This window comes from Chiloscyllium plagiosum, unplaced genomic scaffold (genome assembly GCF_037043375.1).
Source record: "Chiloscyllium plagiosum isolate Xiang-an unplaced genomic scaffold, Cpla_swu_hap1 HiC_scaffold_23, whole genome shotgun sequence".
Classification (NCBI taxonomy): Eukaryota; Metazoa; Chordata; class Chondrichthyes; order Orectolobiformes; family Hemiscylliidae; genus Chiloscyllium; species Chiloscyllium plagiosum.
The window spans coordinates 32134935-32152131 of record NW_028270161.1 but is presented as its reverse complement, the minus strand read 5'-3'; the positions used below and the strand labels follow the sequence as shown (position 1 = coordinate 32152131).

At 38.9% G+C, this 17197-nt stretch overlaps 1 protein-coding gene across 1 annotated transcript in view; it reads right to left on the bottom strand.

Annotated features, from left to right (window-relative positions):
- Positions 1 to 17197, bottom strand: part of LOC122561705 (transcriptional regulator QRICH1-like) — a 38219-nt gene that overhangs the window by 8881 nt on the left and 12141 nt on the right. The window contains exons 2-5 of the mRNA XM_043713734.2: positions 12734 to 13774; positions 7331 to 7502; positions 3257 to 3411; positions 2099 to 2213 (exon numbers count right to left, since the gene is read on the bottom strand). Of these exons, the coding sequence (XP_043569669.1) occupies positions 2099 to 2213; positions 3257 to 3411; positions 7331 to 7502; positions 12734 to 13765 (1474 nt within the window). The 5' untranslated portion in view covers positions 13766 to 13774. The remainder of the gene's footprint in view (positions 1 to 2098; positions 2214 to 3256; positions 3412 to 7330; positions 7503 to 12733; positions 13775 to 17197) is intronic.

Genomic DNA, 17197 nt, shown 5'->3' with positions numbered 1-17197 from the left:
CTACATTTGTTTATCATTAATGGGAAGTTTTCACTTTATTTTGTCCACGAATAAAAAGTTGCCATCAATTGGAATATAGCCCAAAAATATCAACACTAGAAGCCAGCTGAGTTCCGCTTGCCTTGACAGCAGAACACAATTATAGGCCTCATAAGAAACAAACAAACATTCTTAAAAATTGTGGGGAAATGTTAGATTATAACAACCCAATATCTGTTTGAAGTGGTCAGTGCATTAACAGAGCATGGAGCAAAAAAAAAATCATTTAATTCAAACACCACTCTTAATCACTGAACCTACAACTTGCATCATTCAGAATCTCTGAAAACCATTACTAATACAATTGATTTTTTAAAGTTTAAATGTATAAGAACACCAATTTTCAATAAGTCAGAAACAATTTCTGCTGAAGCTATGTATGCATCGATCAAAAACAGCCCAAATCTTTTCAAATTTTAACATACATTCAGTATAATATTTCTAATGAGTAGCATGAAAGTGAGTCAGAAAATTGTTTGCAAGCTGAGAAAATGCAGCTTTGTGATTCACTAAACCATTCAGTATATAACGAGAATACAGAGGAACCTCAATTATCCGGCATTTCATTCTCCAAATATTGGATTATCCGGCAAGATTGCAAGGTCCCGACGCTTGACTAATCTATGATATCCGGCATTCGATTAACCAAACGAAATACTCCCCACACGTGTCCTTCGGGTAATTTGGGTTCCTCTGTACCGCTCTCAACCACTTCTCCCAATAACCCCTGTCTCTCCCAAGGCAGCCACTCACCAACAGTTTGCGTGCAAATAGCAATTTTGACGCAAGTCTTTAGTGAAAGCATAATTGGACAAAAAAAGTTTACTGAATATAATAAATTATGAGAATAACAGAGCTTCACCACAGAGGCAGGTTTAAAGGTCTTACAAGAAGTAAAGGATAAAAGGAGTTGGCGAGGCAGCAAGTTAGGGAGGCATTTCAGGAGCTTTGGACACAGACTATGGCACTAAAAGGCTTATGCATCTTAACCAAATATTTAAAAAAACTCAGTCAAGCATTTCAAAATCAAACATCATCTTAATATGATTTCATGAGATGAGGATGCTCCTGGCATGACAAGTATTTCTGCCCCCAAGATGTTGGTGAGTTTAAAATGGGTCACATGGGAAAACAGTTTGTGAAGAGTTGCCTCAGTACTTTGCATAGGGTCATGTTCTGTTGTTAGTATACACTTTGTGAACTACATGCATGTACTGCTTGAATGCTGAAGTGTTGAGGTCACTTTGGTAATTTGACACAAACTTTGGTTCACCACCTTGCTGGTAATGAAAGATAAACAAAGGGAAAATTAATGTTTCTACCCATTTGAAGTCAAATAATTCCACTACCTGAAATGGCCTAGAAGTATCACATAAAATCATAAAATATATGTTACAATTACATGATTTCTTGTCACAAAGCGGCACGGTGGCACAGTGATTAGCACTGCTGCCTCACAACGCCCGAGACCCGGGTTCAATTCCCGCCTCAGGCGACTGACTGTATGGAGTTTGCACGTTCTCCCAGTGTCTGCGTGGGTTTACTCCGGGTGCTCCGGTTTCCTCCCACAGTCCAAAGATGTGCAGGTCAGGTGAATTGACCATGCTAAATTGTCCATAGTGTTAGGTAAGGGGTAAATGTAGGGGTATGGGTGGGTTGCGCTTCGGCGGGTCGGTGTGGACTTGTTGGGCTGAAGGGCCTGTTTCCACACTGTAATGTAATCTAATCTAAAGGTTTCCTATTTTATATTTCTTTTTCTTCAGACACATTCATCCCTTGTAAAAGAACACCACTTTAAAAAAGGTGGAGAGAGAGGCAAGTACTCAAAAAATATTACCTCAGAAGAGCAGAGGAAAGAGATATTGTGCGATGATTTCTCACTCTAGAATAATCATATAGATATCAAACACAACATTATGTACTAAGGCATCAATATCAGACTTCAGGTTTAAATTTGACACCTTGAAATGATAAAATATTCCTGTAACAACTTAATGAACTCTGATGATCTACTTCCAATTCTATAAACCAATAACTACAGAAATAAATTACAACTCACCAAGTGGACTTATTTTAGGATGCCATTCTTTGAGCACTTCATGTAATTTTTCAGTAAATTTAGAATAGTAGAGATCGGCAAAAATATTATCTATTCTTCCATTTTCAAACATATGCTGTGAAACATATGAAACAGACAAAGTCATGAGTTCATGAGTCACAAAATTAGCATGCAGGTACAGCAGATAATAAAGAAAGCAAATGGTATGTTGGCTTTTATAGCTAAAGGAACAGAATATAAAAGGAAGGAAGTACTATTGCAACTATACAAGGTATTCGTGATATCACATCTGGAGTACCATGTAGTTTTGGTCCCCTTATTTAAGGAAAGATGTAGTGGCATTGGAGGCAATTCAGAGGAGGTTCACTAGATTGATTCCAGAGATGAGGGGTTTGTCATACGAAAAGAGATTGAACAGTTTAGGCCTATACTCTCTGGAATTTAGAATTACAAGGGGAGATCAAATTGAGCATTCAAGATGATAAAAGGTGTGGATAAAATAGATGTGAAACAGATGCTTCCTCTTGTGGGGCATTCTAGGAGAAAGTGAGGACCGCAGATGCTGGAGATCAGAGTCAAAAGTGTGGTGCTGGAAAAGGTCAGGTCAGGCAGCATCCAAGGAGCAGGAGAATGGACATTTTGGAGATAAACCCTTCATCAGGAATGAAGGGCTGATGCCCGACTTGCTGCCTGATGCTGTGCTTTTCCAGCACCACATTCTTAGACAAGAGGTATTAACCTTAGGATAAGGAGGAGCAAATTTAAAACAGGTTGAGGAGTTAAGGAGAAACTACTTCTCCCAAAGTTTATGAATCTGTGGAATTCACTACCCCAAAGTGCAGTGGATGCTGGGACAGTGAATAAATTTAAGGAGGAGTTAGACAGATGTTTAATTGGTAATGGGTTGAAGGGATGTGGAGAGAAAACAGGAAAATGGGGGTGAGAAGCATATAAACCATGATCGAATGGCCGAGCTGACTCAACAAGCTGAATGGCCTAATTCTGCTCCTATATCTTATGAACTAAAGTGAATAAAGCAGACACATCCATCAGCAGAATTTCATTCACTCAATTACTGAACAATTCAAAAAGGAGCATGGAACTACCAGCATAAGCATGTTTCTCCACCACCCAAAAAGGAAAGCATGCAAAACATACCTTCTGAATACAAAGAAAGAAATAATACAGCAAGTCTGCTTCATACGGGGAACCATCGGAATACCTTGCTTCTTTGGTCATCAAACAAAGTCCATAATTGAGCTCTACTAATGTTGCACAAAGGGCATCTTCTCTAAATTTCATTGGCTGTCGTCCTAATATGTAAAAGGAAAGTCTATTAAATTAACCAAAAATAACTTAAAATTTCATTAATCCATTCAACCACTGTCACGTTATCTAACATTTTTCAGCCTATATTAAATGAAAATAGGGATTTTTTAAAAATCGTAACGAACTCTAGACGAGGTGAACATTCAAAGTTTAAATTGTCAAAAATTTCAATGTTCAAGAAATTCAAGTTTTTTTTAATAAATATCACTAACAAATAATATGTGGATGCATTGTTTTAATTCTAATGCTTTTAAAGATGTGAACAAGAATACTAGTGATGGATAGAGAACGGCTGGGCAGCAGGAGACAGAGTTTTAGTGAAAGGGCGTTTCTCTAAGTGGAGACATGTGACCAGTGGTGTACCACAGGGATCTGTGTTTGGACCACTGTAGTTTGTGATATACATAAATGATCTGGAGGAAGGTATAGGTGGTCTGATTAGCAAGTTTGCAGATGACAAGAGACTGGTGGAGTAGTAAGGGGCACTGTCAGAAAATACAGCAGAATATAGATAGGTTGGAGAGTTGAGCGGAGATATGGCAGAAGGAGTTCAATCGGGCAAATGCGAGGCGATGCATTTTGGAAGATCCAATTCAAGAGCGAACTTTATGGTAAATGGAAAAGCCCTGGGGAAAATTGATGTACAGAGAGATCTGGGTGTTCAAATTCATTGTACCCTGAAGGTGACGACACAGGTAGATAGACTGGTCAAGGTAGCATATGGCATGCTTTCCTTCATCAGACAGGGCATGGAGTACAAGAATTGGCAGGTCATGTTATAGTTGTATAGGACTCGGTTTCGGCCACATTTGGAATACCGTGTACAGTTCTGGTCGCCACATTACCAAAAGGATGTGGATGCTTTGGAGAAGGTGCAGAGGAGGTTCACCAGGATGTTGCCTAGTATGGAGGGCGCTAGATATGAAGAGAGGTTGAGTAGATTAGGATTATTTTCATTAGAAATACGAAGGTTGAGGGGGGACCTGATTGAGGTCTACAAAATCATGGTTTGGCTTGTCCTAGGATGGATGTGTTGTCCCAGTCAAAGTGATGTCCTTCCTCATCCGTAACCCAAAGAAACCCAAACATATAAATAGAAAGCAGGAATTTTCACCATTGCTTCGCCTGAGGCCCACTGAATGTTACTTAGCAAGGTAACGAAACGTCTGGAAATGAACCTTGCAGCTCAGCGAGCAAACCTACATCCAGGAGATATGCATGGAAAGTTCTTTACAGAGAGGGTGATGGGTGCCTGGAACGCATTGCCAGTGGAGGTGGCAGAGGTAGGCATAATAGCATCATTTGAGATGAATGAATCTAGACAGATACACAAATGGGCAGGGAGCAGAGGGATACAGATCCTTAGAAAATAGGTGACAGGTTTAGATAGACGATCTGGATCAGCGCAGGCTTGGACAGTGGAAGGGCCTGTTCCTGCGCTATAATTTTCTTTGTTCTTTGATGTCAATAATGACTTTGAAAAATTAGAGTCCAATGGTGCAAAGAAACAACAACCACCAAAAACTTGACATAGAAATTCAATTACACATTTTCCAATCAAGAAGATTTTGACTGTCAGCTTTATGATGAAAATATTGAGATAATGCACCAACAGGTTTTGACTCAAACTTCATAAAATTGCTGAAAATTCAGAACCACAGTAGCTATCCTGCAATTAGTCAAATCTGCTGGACCACTGTATTACAATTAATCAAACAAAATATTTGATTTAGAGTTAGTCAAACACAAAGTAACCTTGAGATGCACAGTCTAAACCTTAAAACCAGCCTTATTAAAACTTCAAGTCTGGTGTTACTCAGTCGTTACACTGGCACACATTGTTAACATCACAGATCAATCAATTGTATACTTTACTCAACTGGCAGGTTAATAAAAACTGTTCCATTAAGTACTTCTATTACTGTAAACTAAAAAAATTACATGGCAAAGGATTGTTAACTATGAGCAGCTGCTAGATTAGACATCTTTTGTTTAAATAGTGAAGTGTTTCAATAATATTATTATAGTATAAATCTTTGCCTCAAAGATCAAGTTATTTCATTTAGCACAAATCTTCCTTTCCTCAGTTGGGTTTCGTACAAATGAAACAGTTTTATGACCTTACAATTTACTTTATGCTAATAAACTGGTGGGTTCTATCCTTATAATTCAACAAAAGCATTTCTTAAGAAGTTAAAAAGAACAGTATTCAAAATTGGCAAATTAAGCCATTTCTTACAAATTTTGGAACTTTTTTTGATTCTGTGTCACTATTGAGAAGAGAGATATCAGTATGGAAATCAAGTGGACAACTGTGATAAATGTTAACAAATTTAGGTGGATAAACTTTTAGTGGATTTAAAGATGGAGAAATTTCCAGGCTGAGATGAGATGCAGCCTTGACTGCTGTGAAATGAAAGGGAGGAGACTACACAGGCCTTTCAAATCATCTCAGGAAATAAGAGGTGCCAGAGGATTGAAAGACAGCTAATGTGATACTGTTATTTAAGGAGGATAGTCAGGATAAACCAGAATAAGCCAATGAACCCAACAACTAGTGGTAGGGAAATCTGTAGACAAAAAAAAAATTAGGATCAGAACTTCTCTCACCTGGACAATCATGGGATCAATAGAGGATAGTTAGCATCGCTTTGTGGGGAGATCATTAAAAAAAAACTCATTTGTTAAACAAAAAGGAAGAGGTTAGTAGGTGTGTGATGAGGGCAATGTAGTTGACGTAGTTTACATGAACTTCAGTAAGGCTTCTGAAAGGTGTCACATGGAACACTGTTAAAGATAGCCCTTGGGACCAAGGATAAATTTTTCAAATTGAATCCAAAACTTGGCTGATGACAGGAGGCAGAGGGTGCAGGAGGAAAGTTGTCATTGCGAATGGTAGCCCATGCCCAGAAGAGAACTGCAGGATTGGGTGCTGGATCCTTTGCAGTTTGCATGTGTAAATGAATGATTTAGTCATGAATATAGGGGTTTTAATCAATAAGTTCACAGATGACAAAGATTGGTGATATGGTAAATAGAGGAAGAAAGCTTTAGACTACAGGAAGATCTGGGCAAGCTTGTCAGATGGGCAGAATAGAAACAGATGGAGTTTAATCCTGAAAAATGCGAAGTGGTGCATTTTGGGAGGAATAACAAAACAAGGGAGTACATGATGAATGGTAGTCCCCTGGGTAGTGTGAAAGCTGAGGTTCAGGGGGATCTTGGTGTATATGTACATCGATCTTTGAAGACAAGGTGTTAATATTAAGAAGGCATATAGGATAGTTGCTTTTGTTAGTCGTGTCATAAAATATAGATCGCAGAGGTAATGATGGGGCTGTATAGGATGTTGGTTTGGCCACCACAGTTGAGTACTGCGTTCAGTTCAGGTTGTCACACCATAAGAGGGATGTACCTACACTGGAGAGGGAATGGACTATAGTCACCAGGACATTGCCATGTCTGAAGGATTTCATCTATGAAGAGAAACTATATAGATGGAGTTGTTTTCCTTGGAGGAGAGAAGGCTGAGGTGGGACCTGACTGAGGTCTACACTCATATGTGGGACATAGATACAGGTCAGTCAAGTCAGAAAATAAACTATTCCCCTTAGTGAGGAGTCAATTACCAGGGAGCATACATTTAAAGGTAAGAAGCAAGAGGTTCAGAAGAGGTTTAAAAGGAGAAGATTTTTTATCCAGAGGGCCTGAAAGGTGGTAAAGGCAGGAACAATCACATTAAAGCAGCATTTACATGAACATTTGAAACATTGTAGTATACAAGGCTATGGGTGAAAAGAGCCAGAAAATGCAGTTAGAGTAGATAGGTGCTTGATGACCAGCACAAACATGATTAACAAGAGGGCCTCTTTCATTGCACTACGATATAAAATGAATTCTTACTTCCTGGCAAAGGGGGTTTATTTTCAGCTTCCTTCATTATTTCTGCATTCTTAACTTGAGCCCAGTTCTGCCAGACACTAGCCCCTTCTTCTGGTTTTAGAGAATCAGGAAGCATTAAATCAGCCTGCGCCTCAATTTGCTGTTCCGTTGTATGTGTCTGAATTGCTTGAACCTATATATACACAAAGAAAATGCCAGTATATGGTGTAAAATTATTCCACAAAATGCATTTACTTAGGCACTTGGGAGATAAAAGATTGATTGTTTCTGAATGACAAATAATTTATCTCAAAAGGCTTCCTCATGTTTAAACCACAGTATTAAGGAACATTTTTTTTAAGTGACAATTTTAAATCTAAGATCAGACTCAACAGACCAACAAAAAAGAATCAACTTTTGAACAGGTTATTTGTGCACATTATACAAATGGTCTGTATCAAGTTGCAATTTATATAACAAATTATCCTCTTCAAATATTAATATCACACTGTTTTATCCCGATACTGTAATAAACTGTCATTCATTGTCACATTGTTCAGCATTTCCAAGTGCAACTTAACACACAACTGAAGAATATCTGTTGTTGAAATGAATAAAATATGTTGCAAATCCTACCATTGACCTACCCATCCCCACCTCCTCAGTTTACTGTGCTAAAGACAATGACTGCTTTTTCAACTAATCATTACCCTTGTGTTGATTAAGAGCCAGTCTACACATGCGAGGGAGGAGGGAGGAGGGAGGGAGAGAAAATTTGTGGGAAGACCTACAGCTAATAAAAAAAAGGAATCCAAAAACTTTTCACAAGGCAGATGAATAGCAAACAATTAGTAAAAGGTATGGGGCCAATTATGAAGCAGAAAGAGACTTTACACATGGAGGCAGAAAGCATGACTGAGCTACTAAATGAGCACTTTGTAGCTGCCCAAGTCATAGTGAAAGAGATGGCATGTGTATGGGCTAAAAATTGATAAAGATGAGATATTTTAAAAACAGGTGTGTTTCCTTATAGCTATCCAGATAGGCAGAGGGAAAGAACTTGGAAATTCTGAAGACATTGGCCTTACTGTTCTTGTTTAAATACAGGAACAGCTGGCTTGACTTGCAAATTTTACACCCTAGTTCAAAAAATGGTTTAAGGAAAAACCCAGCAACCAAGGCCAATCAGCTCAACACTGACAATGGGAAAGCTTCTAGAGATGATAATAAGAGATAAAATCAACAGTTTTTGGAAAAATGTGAATGATAAGAAGCCAACATGTTAAATGGTAAATAATGTTTAATAAACTTTGTTGAATTGAAAATTGGCAGCACAGATGTCAAACTGCCCAACTGACAACAGTGGCAGTGAATGGTTGCTTTTTGAATTTCAGCAAGATACAGTGGAGTTTCTCAAAGGTTTGGTAATGGTACCCCGGCTTTCTTAATATATTAAGGAATGAGCTGGATGTGGTTCACAGGGCACAATTTCAAAATGTACAGATGTCAAAACTTGGAATTATTGTGAAATGTGAAAAGAATGGTGATAAACTTCAAAAAGGACATACGTGCATTAGAATGTAGACATAAAGCTGTCTAAATTTAATGCAGAGAATTATGTATCACTTCATTGTGGTAGGAAGAACAGACAATACAAAACTATAGCCAAACAAACATTCTAAAGCAAAACATTCTCTCTCTCTCTACCTTGCTCTTTGCTCTTTCATTTCTTCTCTGAACTTGCATGTGTAGACTGGCTCTTAACACAAGAGTAATGATTAGTTGAAAAAGCAGTCATTGTCTTTAGCACAGTAAACTGAGGTGGTGGGGATGGGTAGGTCAACGTGTCAACAGGATTTGCAACATATCTTATTCATTTCAACAATAGATATTCTTCAGTTGTGTGTTAAGGAACAAAAGGATCGGGGGTTAAATGCAAAAACCATTGAAGTTAGCAGGGCAGAGAGAAGAATTTTAAAAAGACAATCAGAATTGTGAGCTTTATAAATAGAGGTACAGACTGCAATGAAAAATGTGATGAACCATTACAAAACACCAGTTCAATCTTAAGTGAAGTGGCGTATAAATTCTGGATACTGTATCTTTGGAAGGATAAGAAAACTTCAAAAAAACGGTGCTTGAATGATTTGAGAGATTTTGTTCCAGAGAGGAGGGCCAAAATGTCCATGAGGAACAGAAAGTTGAGGAGAGATTTGATAAAGCTGTTCAAGATCGTGAGAGGTCCAGATTGAAACGTTAGGGAGAAATTGTGCCCATTGATGGAGATAGATCTGGGAAAGGATGATGTGACTTCGAACATGAGAAAGCCCAACTGAACTAGGTCCTGAGTGGTGAGGATGTATTTAGGTGTGTCCATGGACATTTTTTTTTAAAAATGTTCACTCATGGGATGTGGATGTCGCTAGCATGGCCAGCATTTACTATCCTTCCAAATTGCCCTTGAGTAGGTGGTGGTGAACGTCCTTGAACAGCTGCAGTCCACATTTTGTGGACTGACTCACAATGCCTTTAAGAAGGGAATGCCAGGCTTTTGACCCAGTGACAGTGAATGAATGGCAATATATTTCCAAGTTACGATGAAGAGTGGTCTGGAGAGGAACTTGCAGGTGGTGGTGCTCCCATGCATCTACTACCAAGCGAATCATTTAAGGATCTTTGGTGAACTTCTACAGTGCATCTCATAGTTGGTACACACTGCTGCTACTGAGCAATGGTGGAGGGAATGAATGTTTACGAATATGGTGCCAAAGGGCTGCTTTATCCTGGGTGGTGTTCAGCTTGAGTGTTGTTGAAGCTACACCCATTCAGGCAAGTAGGGTCTATTCCATCACACTTCTGACTCATGCCTTGAAAATAGCGGACAGACTTAGGGGAGTCAGGAAGCAAGTTACTCACTGCAGTATTCCTAGCCTATGACCCGATCTTGTAGACACCAGGAAGCTGATAGTGGATAATGGTACACCATTAAAATGGCAAGGGACAGTGGTTAGATTGTCTCTGATTGAAGATGGTCATTGCAAATCAATAAAACCTATTGCACTAACATAGCTCATTAGAAATGCTCACAGAACATCAGCCTTTATTTCAAAAGGAGATTGAATTCAAAAAGGAGAAGTAAAGACTTCAGATTTTCAGGCCTCATCTGGAATACTATGTTCAGTTCTTGGCGCTGAATCTCAGGAAAGATATAAAGGCTATGGAGAACAGTGCAGGCTCATCAAATTACACAAAGGCTGAATAGATTTAATTATGATGACAGTTACATGAACCAGCTTGTATTCTTTTGAGTTTAGATGTTGAGGATCAATCAAATTGAAATGTTTCAATTGATAAAGAGCTCTATACAGGAGGTACAAATGAGCGTTTTCCTGCAGTGGGGGAAATCTAGAAAAAGGCACATGCTTTCAAAATGAAGTCAGAAACATTTTGGACTAAAAGCAGGAGAGTGCATTTGCTGCCAACAGAACTGCAGGAGCACACTCACCACACATTCAGTTGCAGTGCCTGTTATGTCACTGCATTCCACCAGATTGCAACAAACTTGAATAAGAACATCAAAACTATTCACTCTGAAGAACTGCAGAACTAAAGACATTGAGATAATCAAGCCATACATGCTCGCAATTCTCTTTGTAATTTTGAGCACCTTATTTAAGGAAAGTCATTATTTCATTGGATGCATGCAGAGATGGTTCATGAAAATGATTCCGAGAATGCAGGGATTGTCTTATGAGCAAAGGTTAAGCAGACAATTGATCTAATTGAAACAATGAATTCTTAAGGGGTTTGACAGGGTAAATGTTGAGAGGATGTTTTCGCTCATGGGCAAGTCCAGGACCAGAGGGCATAGCCTTAGGGTAAAGGGATGCTAAGTTAACACTAAGAAGAGGAGAAATTTCTTGTAGCAGAGAGCTGTGAGGGCAAAGTCCTTGTGTAAATTTATGGCTGAGAGAAATAGATTCTAATCAGTAGGGGAATCAAGGAGGGTATGGGGAAAATGCAGGAAAGTGGACATGAGGAATATCAGATTAGGCTTGAACAATCAAATGGCATATTCTTGTTCTTATTCCTTATGGTGCACTTAAAAAGTGCAGATTTCATGCAATCACAGTATTCAAGTGCAAACAGATTTGTATGGAACATGTTATCATCTCCCCGAAAATTGTGCTGCTTAATAAGATAGTTTACAGGTGCAATTTATTCTGATTCAAATCATGTAAAGCATGCTTTTCTGAAGACTTGTTACAGCTTTTCAACTAGGGCTTGACACAACAGTGAGGGGAGTGGCAAAGGGAGGAGAGGGAACAACAATGGGCTGACATCTTCCAATTCTGGTGCAGTTGGAGTGCAAAATGATGTCAGCAGCACCGACTTCTTGTTCCATTGCTTTCGTAAAGCTAAAGTGAATCAGGAAACATTTCTGCATCACAAAAGGTAGTATAATCTGGAAAATGCTCCAAGACATTGGAAATATTGGGTCAACTAATAGCTTCAAGGCAGAGAACCATGCAATTTTAGTGGTTATGAGTTTAAAGGAAAACAAAGTAAAGACGTCAAACAGAACGGCAAAAATGCTTGAAGACTGAAAAACTATCCTAAAGTGGCTTCACACCAAAAAGACTAAACCAATTTCACAGACAGGAGCTGTATGTTGACTCAACAATACCTGACTGCTACACAAGTGAAAACCCTGCAATTTGTGGTTCAATATTTAGAAAGCTCACTTTCCTTTAATGTGAAAGTTCCTTGGCGTCAAAATGCAAGCTAGGAAGGAAATTGGTCGGAGTAAACTTTTTGATCTAATGCTTTTATCAAGTTGGTTCTTATGGTTGTAAGAAAGGATCTAGACAGTACAAATTCTTTTGTGTTGCCAACTTTTGCACAGTGCCCCATTGTTCTTATACTGAGCAGTCAAGCCAATTTGGCCGAGCTATCAGATAAATGGCAATTATGGCTTGTACCATGCTCTTAAATTATTTCAATACTTTAATTTGTACATCATTCACCCAGCGTGTGAGGACTATACCTGGAGCTCTTCAAGTCCATGCTAATAAGAACTGCATTTGAAACTTAAAATTAACTGAAGATGTTTCGATTTCTGGTTACTTCCGACCCAATATAAATCAAGTTTGTTAAGCAGAGGAAATCTTTCCCCATTCTCACAATGCATTGTACGTTCTAAGTTTCAAACGAATATTCTCTCGTTCTTACTGAGGTATCAGCACCTTGATGTACAAGTGCAGCATGTTATCTTCCGATAAAAAATATCGTACAAGTAACAGACAGAATGAAAATCTGATGTTCCCCCATTGATTTAATTTCATTTACAAACAACAAGAACACTTCAATATATTAGTTTCCATATGAACCATATCATAAAAAAGGTTACTGAATATAGAATACCTGTAATTGCTGTGGATCCCAGTATTTCAGAGATTGATAGGCTCTCCCACCAGCTTGTATTGTAACAGGAATATGAAGGTTACCATTCACATTCACAAACTGTGTTGAAAAAGCAGCTGTCACAGATGGCTGGATCATTTTATCCTGCAAGTTTTTCCCACCATCTGACAGTACTGCAGTCTTATCCTTGTCGTCTTCTATTTTGATCCCAGTCATACTCATTGGGATTTCATCAATTTGTACTAAATTACAAGTGTCATGAGGAATTGAGGATTGGAGAACAGTTTGACCTTCTGAGCAAGGTGCAGGTGTCGTATATATAGTCCATGATTCTGTGTTGGATAACGGGCCTGTAACTGAAGTGGTAGCTGGAACAACACCGTATAGCTGACTGCTATCCACTGTGAGCAGCTCCTGACGAACAGGAATGTACCCTTGCTGTTGTGCCTGAGAAGACAAGGTAAGCACAGTGGTTACAGTATTTTGCACTGCAGGTTGACTCATGGTATAGCTTTCTTCAGTTGGTAAATCAACTTTCCTTTTCTTCACAGGCTGTGGAACACTCGAAGAGCTTGGCCTTCTTTCTTGCGTTATTGAGTTGACAGCTTGACTGCCAGTTTGTGGTTCCTCAGAAGATGTGTGCGACTGTAATTGGGCTTGCATTTGCTTTGCTTGCAAGGACTGGTGGTTTGTTTGAATTTCCAACTGGTGGACTTGTTGTGCTTGTACATGGTGAGACTGCATCTGCTGTTGCCCTAGTGGTGACCCCTGTGACGCATGTTGCTGAATTGGAGAACTAATTGGTCTAGACAACTCCAACAATGATCCAGCAACATCAGCACTGTCCATGTAGATATAATGTCCTCTTTGCTGGTACATTGTAACAGGAGTTTGAACAAATTGCTGGATTTCTTCAGACCCTTTGCCATTTATGGAATCCAAAAATTCTTTCATGCGATGCTGTGGTATTGTCCGTGCTTTCATCCGTAAATATTCCTCATAGGGAATCGAATTCTCCAATGAATGATTCATTTTAAGCAACTAAAAAAGTAAATTGCAACATTATTTTCTTTAGAATGTAGATCATTTAATTCCAAAACAAAAATAAATCAGAGTAAGATATTGGATTTAAAAAGGTATTGCTCAATAATAATAGGATTTTAACATTAACAACACGCACAAGCAAAATAAAGTGCCAGTAATAATCAGAACAAAAGTAAAGTGATATGAATTTTAAAAAAAACACACTATAGGAAGCATGAAACAAAATAAGTTAGCTGGAAAATGTACCTCAATACATCAACACAACCACATGATGAAGGAGCAGTGCTCCAAAAGCTAGTGCTTCCAAATAAACCTGTTTGACTATAACCTGGTGTTGTGCGATTTTTAACTCAATGCTAAACATCAGGATACTAATAGGCAAGTGAAGAAATTTGCATGGTACTATTGTCAAAAGACTTTTGGGTCAAACTTTTCTAAATAAGGCAGACAAAGCCAGGAGAGGACTTGTAAGTGATGCTGAAATTGATTCACAGGTAACAAAGAGAGACTGAAAATTGTGAGGACAGAGGTACTGGATGTATTTTGACCTTATAAAGGGTGGAATTGGTTTAGCTTTCTAGAGTATCTGAAATTTGCAAATACTGAATGAGGGAAAGATCACCAATATCAAAAACATAGGTGCATAAAATAAGGAGTGCATGGGCAATCAACAGTATTAACAGGCAACACTAGAGTTGGAAGAAATCAATCTCTGCAAACAACTGCACGTAAGACAAAGTCCCTAGTTGCTATGTTGTTGGAGTTGCAGCCATCCAGGCAAGTGCATTACACTTCTGCTTTGTAGTGAATGGTGAGGCACTGGGGAGTCAGGAGGTGAGTTGCTTGCAGTTATTCCTCACCTCTGACCCACTCTTGGACCAAATGTACTTAGATGGCCAATCCGGTCTAGTTTCTGGTCAATGGTAACCCACAGGATGTTGATAGTAGGGGATCCAATGATGATAATGCTACTGAATGTCAAGAGACGATACCTCAATACAATTGTCTCCTATTGGAGATGGTCACTGCCTGCACTTGTGTGACATGCATGCGTTACTTGCCACTTGTCAGCCCTAGCCTGGAAATTGTTCAGGTTTTGACACATTTGTACACTTTGGTATCTGAGGGATCAGCACCAGGAGGCAATGGCCTAGCGGTATTATTACTGGACTTTTAATCCAGAGACCCAGGTATGCCCTGGGGATCCATGTGCAAATCCAACCACACGAGTTAATCGAATTTGAATTCGATAAAAATTTGGAATTAAGAGTCTAATGATGACCACAAATCCATTGTTGATTGTTTCGAAAATCTTTGTTTAAGGAAGGAAACTGCCATAATTATCTAATCTGGCCTACAAGTGACTCTGGACACACTGCAATGTGGGTAACTGTCTCTGGGCAATTAGGGATGGGCAATAAATGCTGGCTTAGCCAGAGGTGCAGTCAATTTGTGAATGAAAAAATAATGAAAGAAGCAACTTGGTCTTTTTGAAAGCTGTAAAAGCTGTTTTAACATTACAGCCTGGAGCAAATATCAACTAAATGAAGTTAATACAAAGTAAGTGGCATGCTGTGACATGCCCTCAGTGTCCTACATATTAATTAACTTGTAATTGCATCTCAACTGCAGTTGTGAGACTAGTATCCACAATCAGACATGAGCCAGGCAAAACAAATCATTTACTTTGTTCAGCTCTCCTCTGCTGGGATCATTACTGACATCCCAAGGGAGAAATCTGTATATACCTGCATACACAGCTGCAAATAGTTAAAAGTTAAATTTTTAAAGAAACAGAGAGCAGAATCCATAACCTTTAAAAATATTTCAAAGTATAAAGAACATTTTAGGAAGTACCCCCCAATCATCCCACAAAACTCTTTGCACTCACTGAAAATCTGCATCCATTTAAGGGAGTGCTGAACTATCACTTCCAGGTCATGCCCTGACTCCTTTACACTGCAAGGCAGCATCAAATTCAAAATGGAAATTACTCTGCATTGTATTAAACTTAGTGCAAATCCTGAAAAGGTTTTGATTTACTACCCCATTGAATTGACTCCATTAAAACTGAGATTGATATATTCTTTGTTCGTAAGAGAATCAAGGGTTACAGGGAGAAGGCAGGAGAAACAGGGCTGAGAAATGTATCAGCCATGACTGAATGGCAGAACAGACTGGATGAACCAAATGGGGTAAAAACAATAACTGCAGATGCTGGAAACCAGATTCTGGATCAGTGGTGCTGGAAGAGCACAGCAATTCAGGCAGCTGCTCGTTGGATGAACCAAATGGCCTAATTCTGCTCCTATATTTTATGGTCTTGTCATATGCTCTATCCTTGACTCCTATTTTCTTCATCTTCACATTCCCCCTTACATCATCATCTACAACCTTAGGGCTAAGTCCATTGGATCTAGCCTGTACATAAACACCAAATCCTTGCCACCAAGGTCACCGTCTTAACTGAACTAAATTACTCAAAATGTAGCACGATAATTTATCACAGATTAAGTTTCTTGTCCCTATTCTCTGCATTTGAAAGAATACCTACTGTCATTTCTTCAACTCTGTCGACTGAATCTTACAATATCCCCTGGTTGCTAAACCGACGCAGTTGCCGTTCTTGGTTTTGAGTATTCCAGTATTCTCTGCAAAAGTCAACTAACTCAGTGTTATTCATATCCTAGCCCCAAAATTCTAAGACCCCTCACCAATAATGCCTCCTGATCCCATACCCCAAGTTTAAAATTCTCTTTAAATTGATAAATTTTCATAGTTGCACCCTTCCTAAACCCCAACCTCTTCCAGCCCCAAACATCCTAATCCTCTAACTGTGGCCTCTTATCCAGTATCCTTTCATCCCATCAATTAAACTTAGATGATTTAAATCACCAGTGCCCCACGCTTCTGAACCTACTACTACTACCCGTCCATACACTCCCATAGAACCCTCAAGATCAATCATAGCCTCCCAATCCTAGACTCTAGACTCCTGTGTTCTTCAACATTTTGGCAAGAAAATAGCATACAGTTCAAGGGTTTCAGGATGACTTTTCTCAAGATTTCAAAGACAAAACTGACATTCCTTCTGATCAGTGGCACTCCATTCCAGATCTCAGTACAGGTCACAAGCTGAAATAAATCTGTTTATCGTCGCAGGTAAATCCATGTGACCTTTCTTGCCAGTTCTATCAGGTCTCTGCTATGCAAGAATCAGGAAGAAAAAAGGATCTAACTGGCCACACAAGTACAGTGGTGATGCACTGGCTATATTTGAATCAAAATGTCCAACTGAAATTCTAAAGAGTGTTTCCATCTTGAATGAAGCCCTAATATTGCAAAAGAACAAGAGCATGAACATCACATCATAGCCCAACTTGCCCTGTCAGTAGGTTCAAATGATCTACAACATTATTT